The sequence below is a fragment of the Ovis aries genome, chromosome 4 (genome assembly GCF_016772045.2).
Source record: "Ovis aries strain OAR_USU_Benz2616 breed Rambouillet chromosome 4, ARS-UI_Ramb_v3.0, whole genome shotgun sequence".
Classification (NCBI taxonomy): Eukaryota; Metazoa; Chordata; class Mammalia; order Artiodactyla; family Bovidae; genus Ovis; species Ovis aries.
The window spans coordinates 48,861,151-48,881,652 of record NC_056057.1 but is presented as its reverse complement, the minus strand read 5'-3'; the positions used below and the strand labels follow the sequence as shown (position 1 = coordinate 48,881,652).

At 36.1% G+C, this 20,502-nt stretch overlaps 1 protein-coding gene across 2 annotated transcripts in view; it reads left to right on the top strand.

Moving 5' to 3' along the window:
* The window catches only part of NAMPT (nicotinamide phosphoribosyltransferase), a 42,841-nt gene that overhangs the window by 1,699 nt on the left and 20,640 nt on the right, over positions 1-20,502 (top strand). For both annotated transcript variants that reach the window (XM_004007842.5, XM_060415009.1), the window contains exons 2-6: positions 9,078-9,234; positions 10,631-10,734; positions 12,719-12,847; positions 17,807-17,965; positions 18,452-18,588. In XM_004007842.5, the coding sequence (XP_004007891.1) occupies positions 9,078-9,234; positions 10,631-10,734; positions 12,719-12,847; positions 17,807-17,965; positions 18,452-18,588 (686 nt within the window). The remainder of the gene's footprint in view (positions 1-9,077; positions 9,235-10,630; positions 10,735-12,718; positions 12,848-17,806; positions 17,966-18,451; positions 18,589-20,502) is intronic.

Genomic DNA, 20,502 nt, shown 5'->3' with positions numbered 1-20,502 from the left:
ATATATTAATAGCAAGAAAGGTAAGTTTTAACTTTTAAAAACAAAACAGTGTAGGAGCTTCTTTAGTTTGTGGCTCCCATAGCTATTATATATAAGGAATGTAAAATTGCTTTAACATCAGTTTCCTGGGATGAAAGGTAAGAGTGGTTACCCTAAAGTTTTCTGATCTGCTAGCTAGGCATACTTAACAGCACTATTAGAATCTGTACCTATTTAAGAGTGGTTTATTCCTGTCCATTTCAAGTCAGATTGGTTGGTGTATTAATTCCCTTCCTAATATAAAACCTTTTAAGATTATCATCCTAGTAACTAACATATTTCATTTCCCACCCTCCCTCCCAAGAAAACCCTCAAGAGGATTAGCCAGGTGGATGTTTTATTATACCAGTGGTTTGCAGCAGTCAGTAAAATAAATTGTGTATTTTACACTTGCAGTTTAGTTTTTAAGTTTCATTTTCCCTACATTTTTGGTGATACTTATAGCCTGTTTATCTTTTTTTTTTTTTTTTTAATCTTCTTGGATGAAGAGGAGACAGCAATGGTACTCTTGAGTCTAGAAGCAGTGAAATTACACTTCTATTTGGAAATTACCTGAGAAGATTATATACACATCCTTATTAGTACTTACATACTGTTGGCCAGTTAGAGTAGGGAGCTAGCAGCTTTGGTTGTATTGGTGGAACAGAACAAAACAAACTGAATTGTTGATTTGGTTTTTTTTGTGGGGGGTGTAGAACTGAAGTAAGGATAATTGGCCGTCTAGGCACTCTAGAAAGGTATTTTGCAAGTAGATAGAATAATGTCCAAGCACATGACAACGTGTAGAAATTTTGGTTTTTTTGTATCCTTTCCAGACAGTTCAGGACAGTTTGGACTAAAGGGGCATTTAAAATATATATTCATTTCTGTAATCTCTTGCTTCATTATACATAATGATGAACGAAGGAAATAGATGAATGTGGTTGTTTCTTCTGTTTTCATCCTGGGTTCTTGTTACAAATGAGAAGGACATTTAATCTTAAGTGTTAACCACTTATATTTTCAAAATGGTTTAAAGAAAATTATCTACTGGGTTATATTTACATTGTGCTAATAAGCCAGCTATGGAAAGGTGCATTGGGGCTGGCCTTAGCCATTGAGGTGCTAAAAAGATATTTGGAACATTTTTTTTGGAAAGGAAATAAGTCATTTTTTTCCCCACTTATTTCTGGGATAGACATTGATCAGTTTCCAACTAAATGAATCAATAAAAGATTCATTTCTATTCCATTCTTCTTCCCCTTCTATATAGATAATGTCTGTAACAAACTACAGCAGAGAGTAGTTTTACCATTTCTGAACATTCTACCTGTTAGCAGGTTGAAATGGAAGATGTTGTCAATTCAGACTTACTTGGAAGAAATAAATAACATGCAGCGCAAGAAAGAAATCTCTAAGCAATTTACAGTTTAAGCCACACAAGTTATGAAATGTGCTGTCTAGTGTGGGTTGCTTCTCAGAAGGTCATTTTAAACTGGTTATCTTGAACTCAGCATATTTTCATCCATTAATTAATAAATATTAGAGATCCATTAGATATTATCATGGGTCCTATCACTGCATGGCAAATAGATGGGGAAACAATGCAACAGTGACAGACTTTATTTTGGGGGGCTCCAAAATCACTGCAGATGGTGACTGCAGCCATGAAATTAAAAGACACTTGCTCCTTGGAAGAAAAGTTATGACCAACCTAGACAGCGTATGAAATAAGCAGACACATTACTTTGCCAACAAATGTCTGTCTAGTCAAAGCTATGGTTTTTCCAGTAGTCATATGTATGGATGTGAGAGTTAGACTGTAAAGAAAGCTGAGCACCAAAGAATTGATGCTTTTGAACTGTGGTGTTGGAGAAGACTCTTGAGAGTCCCTTGGACTAAAATGAGGTCCAACCAGTCCATCCTAAAGGAAATCAGTCCTGAATATTCATTGAAAGGACTGATGCTGAAGCTGAAACTAATACTTTGGCCACCTGATGTGAAGAACTGACTCATTTGAAAAGACCCTGATCCTGGCAAAGATTGAAGGCAGGAGGAAAAGGGGACGACAGAGGGTGAGATGGTTGGATGGCATCACAGATTCAATGGACGTGAGTTTGAGTAAGCTCCGGGAGTTAGTGATGGACAGGTGGGCCTAGTGTGCTGCAGTCCATGGAGTTGCAAAGAGTTGGACAGGACTGAGCAGAAGAACTATACAAAAAAGATCTTCACGACCAAGATAATCACGATGGTGTGATCACTCATCTAGAGCCAGACATCCTGGAATGTGAAGTCAAGTGGGCCTTAGAAAATATCACTACGAACAAAGCTAGTGAAGGTGATGGAATTCCAGTTGAGCTATTTCAAATCCTGAAAGATGATGCTGTGAAAGTGCTGCACTCAATATGCCAGCAAATTTGGAAAACTCAGCAGTGGCCATAGGACTGGAAAAGGTCAGTTTTCATTCCAGTCCCAAAGAAAGGCAATGCCAAAGAATGCTCAAACTACCGCACAATTGCACTCATCTCACACGCTAGTAAAGTAATGCTCAAAATTCTCCAAGCCAGGCTTCAGCAACACGTGAACCGTGAACTTCCAGATGTTCAAGCTGTTTTTAGAACAGGCAGAGGAACCAGAGATCAAATTGCCAACATCTGCTGGATCATCAAAAAAGCGAGAGAGTTCCAGAAAAACGTCAATTTCTGCTTTATTGACTATGCCAAAGCCTTTGACTGTGTGGATCACAATAAACTGTGGAAAATTCTGAAAGAGATGGGAATCCAGAGCACCTGACCTGCCTCTTGAGAAACCTGTATGCAGGTCAAGAAGCAACAGTTCGAACTGGACATGGAACAACAGACTGGTTCCAAATAGGAAAAGGAGTACGTGAAGGCTGTATACTGTCACCCTGTTTATTTAACTTCTATGCAGAGTACATCATGAGAAACGCTGGGCTGGAAGAAGCACAAGCTGGGATCAAGATTGCCGGGAGAAATATCAATAACCTCAGATATGCAGATGACACCACCCTTATGGCAGAAAGTGAAGAGAAACTAAAAAGCCTGTTGATGAAAGTGAAAGAGGATAGTGAAAAAGTTGGCTTAAAGCTCAACATTCAGAAAACGAAGATCATGGCATCTGCTCCTATCACTTCATGGGAAATAGATGGAGAAACAGTGGAAACAGTGTCAGACTTAATTTTGGGGGGCTCCAAAATCACTGCAGATGGTGACTGCAGCCATGAAATTAAAAGACGCTTACTCCTTGGAAGAAAAGTTATGACCAACTTAGATAGCATATTGAAAAGCAGAGACATTACTTTGCCAACAAAGGTCCATCTAGTCAAGGCTGTGGTTTTTCCAGTGGTCATGTATGGATGTGAGAGTTGGACTGTGAAGAAAACTGAGCACCGAAGAACTGATGCTTTTGAACTGTGGTGTTGGAGAAGACTCTTGAGAGTCCCTCGGCCTGCAAGGAGATCCAACCAGTCCATTCTGAAGGAGGTCAGCCCTGGGATTTCTTTGCAGGGAATGATGCTGAAGCTGAAGCTCCAGTACTTTGGCCACCTCATGCGAAGAGTTGACTCATTGGAAATAACTCTGATGCTGGGAGGGATTGGGGGCAGGAGGAGAAGGGGACAACAGAGGATGAGATGGCTGGATGGCATCACTGACTCAATGGACGTGAGTCTGGGTGAACTCCAGGAGTTGGTGATGGACAGGGAGGCCTGGCGTGCTGCAGTTCATGGGGTCGCAAAGAGTCGGACACGAGTGAGCAACTGAACTGAACTGAGGTATTATAAAGGACAAAAGATGTCCATTACAATCTAAGATGGGTTAAAGTTGATTTTAGAAAAGTTAGAAAAGACTGTATGATTTATGTATGGTGATTAAGCACCCAAGATAGCTTTTTGAAAAACAGCTTGCTTCCTCATTAGTGGCAGAATAACAAATCTTATTTGGGCATTTTGGGGTTAAAGATTTGGGGCTAGATGACAATCATTCTTATGGGTACTTTAGTCCTGCCTCAGACTTGAGCTACCCAGTGTCTTCCTCTGTGCTGTTTCCTGTTTTCAAAGTTGCTTCTTCACCAATTCTGGACACTTAAGTATGGTTAAAACATCTCCAGTGGCAGCCTAAACCCTGTGAGAAGTGTGGTCCTGCTGCAGTTTGTATGTCAGAGAGCACCTGTGCATTCTTAGGATAGAGTTTTCCCAGGAAGTTTTATATTACGAATTACAGGAAAAACCTAGGCAATAGAAATAAAATCCTATATGTAAGTCATGAATATACTTCATAGACTGGATGAAGCCAGTAATAATTGTAGAGTATCTTGCAAAACAAAAATACCAGAAGCTGATAGCCCTTTTGTCAGTTTATGAAATGTCTCTTCAAGGTGTGCCAAGAAAAGGTACAAGTTGCTAGGAATTCTACCAGAGTCAAGGGAAGAGGCAGCATAATGATATTGGCCGGTTTTACAATTTCTCCCCTTCACTAAAATAATACAATCCCCAAGTCCTTAAGTTGTATTTTGATGTTAGTAGTGCTTCATAAGCCAAATAGCAATGAATCATTTTCTGGAGCAATGGAAGGACAGGGCTTGAGAAATCCTGAATATTGAAAAAAAAATCCATTATAATTTTTGCTGTTTCTGGCTCATTGCCTTTGAAAAGGTAGAGAGTCCTAATAAGTGCCTCTTGAGTATCCTTAGATATTACACAGGTAACATAGCTTAGTTTGTGACTTTGAGTCTGTTACTCCATATGCTCTTATGTACACATGGTGGTGTTGAAATGTTGGCTTGTGATTATTTCTTAGTGATTATAACTGTGAAAGTAGGTTAGTAGTAGTTACCTTTGGTCGTGTGATACCAATGTGGGAGGAAAGCTCTTGGAAATATATTATGTCAACCTTATAGGAAAGCTAGAGAAGCTCAGGAGAAAAGTACTTCGCTGTCACAGAAACACTCTATGCAACTGAAATACTTCTCATATTTCTCTTGAACTGTTATACATGGTTAATTGACACTGGGAGTGCAGTTTTTAGAAGCTTATTTTTTCATGAAGTAAAATCAACCACATAACTGAAATTCAGATTTATTAGAAGAGCTACATTTTCCCTTGTGTGTCTGTTCTTCATCACACATATATTTATGTGCTGGCGGGATTCTGTTAGTTGCAGGAAGGCTATGTCAGTTTAAGAAACATTTTTAGGGGTAGTCTTTGTGGAGGATATTAAGAGAAATTTATTATTTTCTCATAAATAATTTTAAATTTATTGTACATCCATTTCCTCAAGTGGTGACAGTTCAGAGCAGTGCTGAAAAACAATATTATTTAAGAGCGCTCTTTTGGCAGGTCACTTAATTTTGAATATTATGGAGCTTTTTGTTAGTGTTTACTTACCATACTTAAAACTAAGTTCTTGATTTCCCAACCCAGTCCTTCCATGCCTTTCCTCGTCTCAGCAAATGGCACCATTATTCACTCAGTTGCTCAAGCCAAAAATCTAGGCAACATCATAAAATTCTCCCCCTCTTTATTCCCAAATCTAATCTATCAGCCTACTTCTTCAAAGATAATGAGTCATCTCTCACCTAATTTGAGTTTTGGCAATAGCCTCTTAACTGATATTCCTGCATCCACTCAGGTCACCCTGTAATCTACTCTCCCCCTCTGCCAGGCTGATCCTTGTCAAATGCGAATCAGATCATAGTCACTGTAGCCTAAAGCATACTAGTGGCTTCCCCACTTGAGGTAGCCTGTGAGTCTTACGTGCTCTTGTCGCTGCATCTCTTTCTGACTTCATGTACCTCCTCCTCCGCATTCTCTAAGCACCAAGCACAGTGGTCTTCATTTCTGTTCTGACCCTGAAGTCAAAATATTTCCTATTTCCTTGTCACTTAGATCTTGTTCACGTGTCGCTATCTCAGGATAAGCCTTCCTGGCCTCCTATTTAGTCTCCCACGCCTCTTCTAGGCCATCATTTTAATTTTTCATAGCATCCATCTAGCTCTGAACTGATTTTATGACTTCTCAGCCCTCACTAGCCCAGTGGGACTAGGGACTATGTCAGTCTGTTTTACTTCCCCATCCTTAGCATCTGAACCAGTGCCTGATTACACAGCAGGTAAAGCATATATTTGTGAATGAATGAACTGTTTATAAAATAAAAATTTATTGATTTGAATTTCTGCTATATCATCTCATTATCTGATAAAAGTTCCAAGGGACTCAGGGTGACAAGTTTAGCAGAAATGAAGTTTAGTAAAATGAAGAGGACAGTAAACTTAGCACAACTAAAATTAGCTATTTTAGAAAATATTTACTAAGAAGCTCTGTTTAAAAGTTTTTTCCCATTTAAACAATGTATATGCCAGTATATAAACAGATATGAATATACTATTGTATTTTATTCTTCTTCAAATATATTGGGTGTTATTAAGTGGTTGATAGTAAATTGTTCCATAGTTAATTGCTAGAGAGTTTGCTGATTGTTTAGCTGAAATCTAAAACATTTCTCTTAAGTTTCTCCAAAGATTTTAGAAGTCATACTTCATTTCTAACTATGCCTAGACAACTTTGTATTTTTAATGTTTGTTTTCAGAGAGACATTCTGAATACTTACACAAAGGTTTTAAGTACCATAATTAAAGAACACAACTGAAGTAAAGCTTTAAAATTATATAAACATATTTCATTATTGTCCATAACAGGAACTGTATTTGTAGGATGGAAAATCTTTAGTACACTTTTAGACCAAGGTGGAATTAAATAGCTTAGGTACATTTCCATTTAGCTTTTGACTGCTTGGTCTACTCAGAAGAAGAAAGTAATTCATTTGCCTTCTAATACTTTTAAATCTGATGTAGAGAAAGTAAACTATTAAAGGTGCACCATTAAGTATGCGAACTGGGAAGAAGGTCCAATAAGTACTGAGTCACAGCTGTGAATCTTTGTTCAAATTTTACTTCATCAGAGCTGACTTTGCTCCCACCTCACTGCTTCTAGGTTTTTTTTGTTTTTGTTTTGGCCTTGCCACGCAGCATGTGGGCTTTCATGATGGCCCAGACAGTAAAGAATCTGCCTGCAGTGCAGGAGACCCAGGTTCAATCCCTGGTTTGAGAAGATCCCTGGAGAAGGAAATGGCACCATACTCCAGTATTCTTGCCTGGAGAAGTCCATGGACAGAGGAGCCTGGCAGGCTAGGGTCCATAGGATCGCAGAGAGTCAGACATGACTGAGTGACTAACACACATGCAGCATGAGGGACCTTAGTTCCCTGATCAGGGATCAAACCCATGACCCCTGTGGTGGAAGCACAGAGCCTTAACCACTGGACTGCCTGGGAAGTCCCTATGCTAGGTTTTGATGAAGCCTCATATACCTTGTAATATATAGATAACTGCCTATGTGTGTTCAGTCCAACTCTTTGAGACACCATGGACTATAGCCTGCCAGGCTTCTCTACCCAATGAATTTTCCAGGTAGGAATACTAGAGTGGGTTGCCATTTCCGTCTCCAGGGGATCTTCCTGATCCCGGGATCTAACCTGCGTCTCTTGCAGCTCCTGCGTTAGCAAGGGGTTTCTTTATACCACTGCATCACCTGGGATACATAGATGAGCAAAACAGAAAGTTCCAGCTCTTACCTGACTTAGGCAACAGACCACATATTAACAATAAAGATTCACCTCCAAGGTTACCTGTAAGCAGCATCAGGGGGCTATTAGAGTTGTTAGTTGGAAACATATTTTAAACATTTGTGACTTTTTTTTCTTTCTATATTCATTTTAGAGTTTTTGTGTTAAGCCACAAAGATTCTTTAGGTTAAAGCCAAGTTTTACTTGGATTGAGATTGTACAGCCAAACAGGGAAAACAGTTTTTTTTGAAACTTGAGATCAGAAGTAAACAGGGAAAATGGTTTATGTCCACAGCAGTCATCCATGAAACTCATCTGCAAAGATTTATTCCACCATTACCCTGACTCATCACCCTATCCGTAAGCTTTAAGGCATTATTCCTATTTTTGCAAATGAGAAAATACACACTATTCTTCCAGTTGTTTTTTATTGGTAAAATATTGTAACCATATTAAAATGTAATAAATTCAGATTATAATGAACACAGAAAACAAAAATAAATTTTCAACAGTGGCTCTTACCTAAATTCATGGAAAAGAAATTTGTGATAATACTTCTTCATATCTTTAAATCCACAAGGATTTAATGTTGCAATTGTATAGACATAAATTTTGCAATTCAGAGGTGGTTTGAGAAAAGATTACAGAACAGGGTATTTTTTTCCACTGCTGCTGCTGTTGCTTTCATCCAGGTTTTCACAGTGTCACTTTGAAGACTAGAAGAAATCGTAGCCAGTGCCTTATGCAGGTGGAGAGCCTTAAGAAGTCATTGACTATTGACTTAAAGAGCGTTCCACACTTACATAGTAACAGTACCACATTCTGCTTTCAGTTCATTGTTTTATGTTGTATATCCCCGCAGGCAGCTGCTTCTCTTTCCCAAATGAAGACTGTTCACCAAGAGTAAACCTTTTTTTATTCTCCCCAAGTGTCTGGTTCTACAGAGGCTATGTACTTCCTTAAATCCAGTATGTTTATAAAACTTTATACTCGCCTGTGATTTTGAATTTAAGATACCGAAGTATTAAAAGTATCTTAATCATAATGGGGCTCCCCTGGTGGCTTGGTGCTAAAGGATTCATCTGCCAATGCAGGACACATGGATTCAGTCCCTGGATGGAGAAGATCCTCTGGAGAAGGAAATGGCAACCCACTCCAGTATTCTTGCCTGGGAAACCCCATGGACAGAGGAGCCTGGCAGGCTACAGTCCATAGGGTTGCAGAAGAGTCGGACATGACTTAAGCAACTAAACAATAAGCACGATGCTTACTTTATATTCTTTATCGCCAGAAAAGAAGCTCATCAATAGCAAATCAGTATATTTTATCTAGTTTTTACATAATTTCAAGTTCTTTTTGTTGCAATTTACATTCTGTTCTTCTGGTATTTTCTAATTCAAGTATTTCTCTTTCATATAGGTTACTCACTATAAACAGTACCCACCCAACACAAGCAAAGTTTATTCCTACTTTGAATGCCGTGAAAAGAAGACTGAAAACTCGAAAATAAGGAAGGTGAAATATGAGGAAACAGTATTTTATGGATTGCAGTACATTCTTCATAAGTATTTAAAAGGTATTGCTTTTCCTAATATGTGTAACTTTTTGAAGAGTCTAATTTTGATATTAATTACATTAGGGGTTCTTTTGAAATTTTTAGAAATCTGTTAATTTGAAAGCATTAAATTGTATAATTTGTATGTACTTGGTGTTCTAGATATGAGAGAGATTTTCTGAAACTAATAAGCTTGGGAATAAATTTAGAGAAGTGAATAACTTTCTGAGAGTCATCTGGTTTGTTGGCAGACTTTAGTCACTAATTCAAAATAAAGGATTTGTTACTGACCTGGAAACTCATTTTGAGTTGTGATAGCAGTTATAATTAGAATATGTTTATGCTAGTCAGTTTTACCTTAAAGGCCTGTTTTTCAAAACTACTTGTAACTGTAGACTTAGTCTTAAATGCATTTTAAAGAAGCAGAATCCCCAAAATAATTTCTGTACTTTATTATTTGGAAGTCCATTTGGAGGGTGCGGAAATAGTTCCAAAGTTTTCTATACATTTTGGAAAACTTCATTTTTACCTTTTCAAATAAAAGTAATCTCAGAATTGAATACAGATTAAGTTGAATTTTATGCAGATAATTTTTTCTGTAACATTGGCAGTTTTAAGAGTAGATAGTTAAGATATGTTATGCTATTGAAAATATACTTGGATATCAGAAGTACTTCATTGCAACACAATTACCCAAGATATTTTAAATAAGTCTACTAGTGATCTTATTTAGAGAGTTACCAAAGACTAATGTTACACTTCAATTTCCTTCAGCTTAAAAGCTTTATAAAGTGTTATTTATTATTAATTACAGCTAAAATATATGGTTTGTTATAGGCCAGCATTCTAAGAACTTTTATTCAGATGTCATAACTCATTTAGTTCTCATAACCAGGCTGTAAGTAGGTAGTATCCTTATTTTATAGATAAAGTTAGCTGAAGGTGTATGGGGGCGGGTGGCAACAACTTAGGAACTGTGAAAATTATTGGATTGTCAGCCTCCAAAGATATACTTTATGAATAAAGTAAACAGGTTAACCTGGAAACCATATATCAAAGGCTTAGTCTCAAATCTGAAGATTGTATAAATTAACACAGGTTTTAAAAAAATCTCCCTAGAAGTGAATTTGTTACTGTAATTTTAAATATATATACATACACACATATAAAAATCTCTTCTACTGCAAATTTGTTTTTCACATAGTAAATTGACTTTTATGTTTCTGCTTATGAGTGGTTGGAAGTGCAGATTCCTTTTCTGACACTGCTGTTGACTCCAGGTAAATCATTTAACCTCTCAGTTCTTATTTTTTAATCCATAGAATGTGTGAAATAGCTAGAGACATTAATCCTATGGCAACTCAGCAATTCACAGCATGCCTTCAGAAATGTGAACAGGAGATGTTTATTTTTTTAGGTAAAGTAGTGACCAAAGAGAAGATCCAAGAAGCCAAAGAGGTATACAGAGAGCATTTCCAAGATGATGTCTTTAATGAAAAGGGATGGAACTACATTCTTGAGGTAAACAATGTGTATTTTGTATTTTGGTTTTACTTTTAGTTCAAAATTTCTTGCCATGGAATTTGAATAGAAGATTAGGCTATACAGTTGATCTTTGAAAACCAGGTTCAAGTTGCACAGGTCCACTTCTACATGGAGTTTCTTTCAGTAGTAAATACTGCAGTACCACAAGCCTGCAGTTGGTTTAATCTGCAGATGCAGAACCACAGATAGAGAGGAACTGCGGTTACAGAGGCTGACTGTAAGTAATACCTGGATTTTTGACTGTTGGCAGGGGGTGCCTCTAACCCCCACATCATTCAAGGATCAGGGTAATTACAACTATTGTCTGTATGGGAACCTGTAACTAATATCTATTTAGATATTCTTGTGAGAAGTTAAAAGTATGTTTAATTGTTTTTCCTGATGATTAGTATCAAGAATCTATAGCATGTCTAAGCAATTTGATACAATATGTATTATAGTTTAAATAACTAGCAAATCAGAAAGGTGCTTTAATCCTTTATCTGAAAATACATTATGATTAAGAAAGGGCATGGGGCAACTTGAAAGTTTAAGCCTATTTTCTGGACTATAGAATACCTAAGAAAATAGATGGTATGAATCTGTCACTACACAATTCTAGGACGTTTCCTTTACTGAATAGTTAGAATGGTTTGGTACAGATCTGTGAAATGAATTTTCATTCTTTATTGTACTGTAATATCCTATCTAACACATTTGGATTCCTTGCTTAAACTTTTGGGCATCCAAAGACATGGAGATTGAGTTACAAGTTGAATTGTCCCCTGGCTGTTTTCTTTATTAAATAGATAGGTGGAGAATGGGATCTACTGACATCTTTCCATGTTAATTATCTCTAAAATGAATGTCTTTTTCATTGTAAACTACCAAACACAAAGTGATAAGAAATGCTTTAACTTTCATGCCTATATTGTAATACTGAATTTTACTGTTTGGTAATTTTGGCTCCATGAAGAAGTTGGATAAGCACTCTGCTAGTTTTCCATATCTTGAGTAACTACCGCATTTAACTCATTTGATTTGTTTTGAGGATAACAGTATGGTTAAGTTAGATGCTGTACTTAGTAATATAATTCTCAGTCATCAAGGTGGTAAATCTTTTCATTTTATATTCAGAGAATCTTAGGGATTCATAGATTCTCTAGAAATAATCTTGTGTAATCCAGTTTTACAAGCATAGAATCTGAGACCTCGGGAATCGTGAATTTTTTTTTTAATCTAGTTATCTTGTCCCAAATCACATAAACTGCTAGGACTTCTGAAACAACCTACCTTACTAGCCAAAAGTTCACCAGCTTTTAAATTAAATATACTTTTAATTAAGGATATAGTAACATGTTGTGTAGCCACTATATCCTCAGCCTAATCTGGGAGAGAGTTGTTGCCCTTGGATGTTGATTGTGAAAGTTCTAGAAACTATACTTACAGTTAGTCTGTCTACTACCAAAATAGTGTGAAGTCTACTACCAGTATAGAGAAAAACCTATTCAAGATTCTTCTACTGGCAGAGAGTTCTTTTCTTTTGTAGTTTGTTCATTTTATTTTGCTCTCTAATAGCAGTTCATTATTTTATCTTCCAGTCATTAGCCTTTCTTTTATGGAAAAGAAGACTACTTAGAAGATAGTGCTCTTAGAATATGTTGGAATAAACTCTTTGAAGGGGAAAGAAGAGGAAAACAACTTTGTTTTGAAATTATGTTCAAGTGACAAATTTTCTTAGCAAAAGTACTTTGACAGCATAAAATTTTAAAAATTAGTAATACTAAACTGTTAATCAAATAGCTAATTTTATTTCAGGAGGATAAGCATATTCTGACCCTGTTACTAGCAATATAGTAAGATCTACAACTGTAATTTCTCTGACAGTAAGTTTAGCTTCTGTAAATATAAAGAACCTTATTTAAACAGGTAATGGTGTGCCATCTGTTGAATGAATAATTTCATTATTGTCTTTTACCAGAAATATGATGGGCACCTTCCAATAGAAGTAAAAGCTGTTCCTGAGGGCTCTGTCATTCCTAGAGGAAATGTTCTCTTCACAGTGGAAAACACAGATCCGGAGTGTTACTGGCTTACAAACTGGGTTGAGGTGAATTGTTTTTTGTTTTGTTTTTCATTCTTAACATTAATTGTAGGTGTAAAAACCATTCAACTGGAATTCTAGTTTAAAAATTGCTATTAATAAAGTTATGTAAACTCCTACCACTTCCTAAACCTTTCAGGCCTCAGTTTCCTCACCTATAAAATGACAGTTGGACTAAATTACCTTCCAGTAAAATCTAACCTTAAATTGTAAAAAGTCATTAACAGTTAAAACTCAGCTAGCCTCCATCTTATTTGTTGCAGTTCTAAATATACACCGCCATAGAGAAAGATAAAAATAGCACAGATACATCTTTAGTAACTTAAGACATTTTAGTAATTGTTTTCTTTATTCTTATCAGTTTAGAGCCTAGACTCTACCACCTGATATTTCTCATCTAAATACATTCAAGATTCACTATAGAAATTTCACCCTATTATCTGAGAGGTGTTTACTTGGTGCTTTGTATGCTTTATCTCACTAGTTTATTGGTAAAACTAATTTGTTGTTGTATTATAAAATAATACGTTTGGGATTCAAAAAAGACTTCATAAAGACTAGAAACAGTTAGAAAAACTTTTAGTACCCTAACAGGCTCTGAAACAATGAACAATTAACTAAAATAAAGATTTAAAATAGTTTACTGTTATGTGTTAAAACTCTGAACTGTGCACTCAGAGTAAAAGGAAACATATTAACACTTCTCATACTCCTTTACTGACAGATACTTTATTTTGAGGGGATGGAATTATAAAAAAGAGTAGAAGAGTTCTTAAAGAACCACATCATCTAGTGTATCTTTTACCTTCAGTGCCAAAAGATCCCAAACAGATAAATCTTACTTTTAAAAGCATCATTTATGAATCACCTTTTTCCACTTATTTTCTTTCTGGTTTTCTGGTTGAGGATTTAGTCAATAAGTACTCTTCCCCTTTGTTGAATTGGAGTCTCATAAAGCAGATATTTATGACACAGAACTAGTTCCAAGCCTACCTTGCTTTTCATGTATGTTTTTCTTTAGAAAGTGAAAAATACTAGCCTTGAAAAAAATTTTAAGTACCTGTTTTAATTATCATTATTTAGATATATTTCACTAAAAAAAAAAAAAAAAAGGTGATGTTTTTGTAAATTGTGGACATCTTCAGTTCAGTTCAGTCGCTCAGTTGTCTCTGACTCTTTGCGACCCTGTGAATCGCAGCACGCCAGGACATCTTAGTAGTAGTTTGTTAGCAAATATAAAAATGTTTTTAAAGATTATTAAATATAAAATCCAATATGAGATTTAGATTTTGAAGGGAAAAAATTTCCCTATTTTCATCTCTTATCAAGTTTACCTTCTATTCTAATATATATTATTTAAATAATTTCAGTCCTTGGTATGTATTTTTATCTAAGGCACAAAAATACATGTTCTGAAACAATCCCTCTCTGATAGATCCTGTGGTTTGTTTTTTTTTTAATTTTGTTTAAATACCATGTCTCCAGAAAACACTTTCTCAGAATGACTTTGCCTCTTCCGTGGGTTAGAGGATAGAGGAGGTTCATCTTTCTCCTAGCCATCTCCCACCCAAGTTTACTACCTTGTAAATCCAGTCTGTTACCAAATCCAAAAAGCTTGTTATTTAAAAACTCGAGATTTTCTTCAGGAAACCCTAAATTTAAAACATTTAAAATAATAGTGCTTCGTAGTATTCTTTCCATTTCACCCTCCCAGTATGCACAAAGTTTGTTTTCCTGTGGTGTTTATGTTTTGGCCTTATTGCACAGTTTGCAGGATCTCAGTTCCCCAACCAGGAGTTGAACCAGAGCAGTCAAAGTGCCAAGTCCTAACCACTGGACCACCAGGGAATTCCTTGTGCAGAGTTATTAATAACATTCTTCTATTTACCATACACTGAATTTTAAAACCCACTAAAATTACTGAATTGCTTTATCAATTTTAATATCAGTGCTAGAAGAAATCTTAGTCCTCAAATCAGATTTCAGAATGTATTTAGGACAGCTTAAGAGTTCTTCAGAGGTATCTCAGACTTAAGAGGGGCTGAAGAATGAGCATGTTGGGCTAAACTTAACAGTTTCTTCCAACCAAAGAAACAAAACCTTTTTTCTGTTAAAAATCAAAGGTGACTTTATAAACTATTACACTGATCAAATGCCCCCATTTCACAGATGAGGAAATTGAGCCCTGAAGGGCAAAGGGACTAGTTAACAGAGTAGGTCCAGTCCCCTTTCTACTATACCACACCGTTTCTCATTCTTTGAAATTCTTTATTCTGCACAGTAATGATATAATGAACACTTCTTAAGTAAAACTTGCAGGTTCTTTTACTTTAGTCTTAGTTTTCAGCTAAAAATTTTATCTTGATTTGTGTGGGCAAATTGCTGTTTTGGAGAAGTTTCCAACAAGGCCTATTTTATTAGACCTTGGATTAACCCAAACTAACTTGCCTTTTTTTCCCTTGCTTACATCTACAGTGATCTTTTTTAAAGGGGAGTGATTTTATTAAGAGTATAATTTAAGCTGATTTTGTTGGACTATGGAAAGGAAATGGTGATGTGAAGGATCACTGTGTCTCATAGTTATTTCTCTCCTTCCCTGGCATTTTTCGAGGGGTAAGGTCAATCTTCTACCTTTATAACTCAACTAGAGTTTATCACGTTATGTTTTTTCTTTTCTTTCTCATACTCCTAGATAATATCATTCTAAGTTAAATTAAAATTATGAGTTGATTGAATTAAATCAGCAAATGAATATTGATTACTAGTTATATACCACAGAAGTGCTGGGCACAGATATTAGAGTAAGGTATATGTTACTTAACAGCCTTTGGAGGAGGAGCAATTTATTCCTAACACTAATACAAGAAAGAATGCTAAATTGGTAGCAGAAGTAGTGAATTCTGTGTATGGGGGAAAAGAAACCTTTTCCATTTCATGAAGGTATTCTTCATGAAAGAATGAAGAATTGAGATATTCTTTGGATGGCAAGTAGCCCAAGGGAGACTATAGCAAAAAAAGTAGAATATATCATAAAGGATAAACCTTTAGATGGTAAATGAGGCAAGGTTGCAGGAGGCCTCAGATTTCACCATAAATTGGCCTTCTTCCTCTGTGGAATAGATAGCCATTAAAGGATTTTAAGGAATGACATAACCTGAATAAAACTCTGCTTTAGAAGGATAACCAGCGGCAGTATAAAGAGGAAGAGAAGCTAAAGATTAGTTAGAAGTAGGATACTCATAGGCTGGGTCAGTGGAATCACTGAAATTACGAAAGAAGAATTTCAGAAGCAGAATGCTTAGGTAAGAGGTGATTTGTCATAGAGTTCAAGTAAGGAGTTGGATCAGTTTTCTACGGTTATATAACAAACTGCCCCCTGCCCCCTCAATAAAAGGCTGTTATTTCTCATGATTCTGCAGTTGACTGAATGGTTCTCTGTTGGTCTTGCTTGGACTTACGTGTCTGCATTCAGGCAGGGGTTCAGCTCAGATAAGAAACGGTCTAAAATGGCCTCACTCCCATGTCTGGACCTCAGCTTAGGTAACTGGGACTGCAAGACCTCTTTCCTTGACTTAGGCTTCTTTACAACAGGGCAGTCTCAAGGTTCTAAGAAAATGAGAGTAGATTATAAAACCTTGAAACAGAAGCTTGGAAGTTATAAATATGGCTTCTGCTATATTCTGTTGGTCAAAAGCAAATCATAGGAACATCCCAGAATCAGGAATGAAGAGAGAGTTTACACCTCTTGATGGAAGGAACCACAAAGAACTTGGAGCCGTAGTTAATCGCAGGAGTCTAATGCAGTTTTTCTTTTTGGGGGACTGAGTTGGGAAGTCCAAGAATAAATAATCTTTTTATTTTTACTTATTTTATTTATTGGTTACTTAGCTGGTATTCAGTAAAAGCTTGTTTTGTAAAATTTAGAAAGTAAGTTGCTTTTTGAGTGAGCACAGACTTGTCATCTTAGCAGCTCTTTCTAAAATTTGAAGCTGCTGTAATAGCAGGCTATCTGGTTTACAAAAAGAATAGGAAATTATGATCCTAGAATGGAGGAGTGAATTCCTAAGTTATAATAATTAATAGAGTTGCTGTGATTAGACATTTTTTGGAGTTGGAAGCCAAGGAAAAGGGGAGAAAGCCAAGAGACAGTTCTTATCAGGAAGTAGCAAGTCTTAGTATTAGAAGGTAGCAATTCTTTCATTTCCTCATTTAGAAAACTATATAATAGGAACTGAATTACAAAATAGGGACCTCAGAAGTAAACAGCGTATGCAGAAATGTTTCATGTGGCTCTTTTATAATGACTTTAGATAAATGCCAAGGACATAAAACATAACTCAGTGAATGGGATTGTCTAGTACTAAACAAAAGTATCTCACACGCATAACCTACCAGTAGTCATATTAGATCCAAGGAAAGTTTAGACCCAGTACTACCTAGAGGAGTGAAAAAATAACTTCTCTAGTTGTATACTATTGAAGGTGCAGTCCATGGACCAGTCTGGTCCATGAACTCTTCAGTGCAAGCCTGCATGAAATAGAAAAATCAAGTATAAGCATTTAGAAACTTTTATGGCAATTGCCTTAGCATCCAAGTGTGAATATATTTTATAAAACTATTGATCCATGATAGATTGAAAATAAAGAAATACATCAGTCCTTCATCACAGATAGTCTTCATAAATATTTGCTTCTTTGGAGCTTTGGATGGAAAAATAGGTAATTCAACATTCTCTGCTGTTTGTGGCCTAGTTTGTTTATCCTTCGTATTGCGGATTTGAGAGCTGAGCTCGGCACTGTATCTGAAATACATGTGGTAGGCTTCCCACCATACAGCTGAAATGTCCAGGTGGTATTTCTACTAATATGGAAGTCCAGGACATACCTCCAAAGAAAGCTAGGATTTTCCTCAGAAAGAATCCAATTTTTTATGTATTAATGCTTGTGGTTAATTTTATTACTACAGACTATTCTTGTTCAGTCCTGGTATCCAATCACAGTGGCCACAAATTCTAGAGAGCAGAAGAAAATATTGGCCAAATACTTATTAGAAACGTCTGGTAACTTAGATGGTCTGGAATACAAGTTACATGATTTTGGCTACAGAGGAGTCTCTTCCCAAGAGGTAAGAAACTGAAGGGAACCTCAATTAATAAAATATAGATTGTTGGTTAGGTTACCAGTATAAAGTTTTAGGAAGTTACTAGGAAGTTATTTGGGAAGTAAGTCACATTTTGAAATTCTAGAAATTCAGTCAACGATATTAAATACCTAATATTTGTCAGCCTCTGTTAAAGAGACCTGAAATAATAGTCTTCAGTAAACATCTCTCTCCTTTATGTATTTGGTGGGTGGATGGACAGATGACTAAATATGTGTAATACACATGGCAGATGTCAGGTAATACTACTGAGAAGCACAAGACAGAGTAGTGGAAAAGAGGATGATGGGAAGTGTGGGGAGATCACTATTAATTAAGTAGGTATCTTTGAGGAGGTAACAGTTGACTTCTCTTTAAAAATAACTGAAGACAGTAACTCCTTTGGGGGCTATGCTGTGTACTTCAAGTATAGGTCTTTTTTTGGATGTTGGTTTATGGTTTATTTTGCAGACTGCTGGCATAGGAGCATCTGCTCATTTGGTTAACTTCAAAGGAACAGATACAGTAGCAGGAATTGCTTTAATTAAAAAATACTACGGAACAAAAGACCCTGTTCCAGGCTATTCTGTTCCAGCAGCAGAACACAGGTAAAGTTTCTGTTTTCATCCTTCTGTTACCTCACATTGGTTTTCCATAAAAAAGCGTCTTCATTTTTGTAACTGAGTCATGTTTTGTTTAACTACACAGATAGGTACTACACTAAATCTTTATATTGTGTATAAAAACTGGTATCAGGGAGGTAGACAAAACTTTTAACTGTCCTAATAGAAACAATTTAGTTCTTTTTCTAACTTTTATATTGCTCTGTAAGTTTTATTGTTTAAAAAATGTTAGCTTCTCTGGTGCCGTATGCAGGTAAGTCGTATACTTGAAGTCTAGAAGCACTGATTGTGAAACCTGGTCAGTGTTCTCTCTTTCCCTGCTCTTCTACATAACTTCACTTATCTTTGTTTTGGAAATTATCTTCTGAACCCAGTACCCTGAATTCTAGATGAGCGAGTTAGCCCTTTTGATGAAAGGAAGAGTGTTCAGATTCTTACGTTTCCTCCATTCAAGTTAAACTAGAAAACAGTTATAGTCCAGGCTATAGCTGCTCTGGTTCTAGAGTTAATTTTACTGAAAGTTCGTGGAGTTTTTTAAATGTATGCCAATCCTTATTTCTGATTCATACAACAAAAACTCGGTGCTAAAACCAGCAATGAGTAAAGCTGAGCTTTGATCTCAGCAATCTACTGGATGCTTCAAGGGTTGGAAAGATATAAAGAATTAATCCTATCGTTTGGATAAAAAAATAGTACACTAGCAACATGCTGCTCTGTTAAAGTGCTCTTAAAATGATACAGTTAAAGTACTGCAGCAGTGCAGAGGAAGGAAAAATAGGGTCATATTCCACTGGTAGGATGAAGAAAGGCTTTATAGAGATAGTATGTAAATATTGACTTCTTGAATGTTTGGTAAAATTTAATGGCAGACATTAGGGGATTCTTTATTCTCTGAATAAATATATATTACATACCTACCATGTGTTAAGCATTGTCATGAAAGAGGCAAATATGGATGTGCTTAAGGAATAAGGACTGAAATGTATTTTGTACAGAGATTTTGTAGGGAACGTCAGGTGGGCTGGAAAGACAGGTTAATAAGTAAAAGCCCTCAAGTGTATTTTCACATTGAATGTGCTGGGTTATTCTAATTCCATTTTCAAATAAGGGTGGGCATTGAAGTTTTTGAGCAAAGAAGTAAAATGTTGTAGAAAGATCACTTTGATAGTGGGCTATCTTATGAATTGAAAAATAGAGAAAAATGAGAAGTTAGGATATATAGGAAACTGTTGCAGTAATTTTAAGAGATGATGAGATTCAGAACCAAGTGGCTAAATAAAAGAAAAGAAGGGATAAACATGAGCAGAGCCTTGGGAGATGAAATTGCTGAAATGATGACTTGAACTGGGGCTCAATAGAAAGTGGATTCAGCTAACATTTACTAGCATTGCTCTCTTAGTAGAGACTTGAATATTTTCACATGTAAGTTTCAAGACTAGTGAAACTAGGAAGATAAGAGTGACATTAACAGATCAAGATTTAAGGGTTGCAGTATTTTAATTTTTGGTCTTAGATACATGCATACCTTTTAAAAACCTACTAATGCTTTTGTTTCAAAGTAATAACATGAGTGTGATACTATAAATCCTAGAATAAAGATATTTTCTTTAGGATTTTCATGTTAATACAGGGTGAAAATCTACTGTGTTTTTACAGCCTCATAATATTTATTACATCTACAAATCTGACTCCTTAATATATCAGCTGTTCTTAAATACATAAGTCTTTTTAAACAATAGCGTAGTATAGTGAAAAGAGGTCTAGACTGAAAGTTGGGAAATGGGAGTGACCTTACAGCTGACATACTGGGTGGCCTTGGGCAAGTCATTTATCTCTCTGTTCTTCATTTCCTCCATCCAAGCCAACAAAAGGAGGAACAAAATTTTTGCATTTCCAACA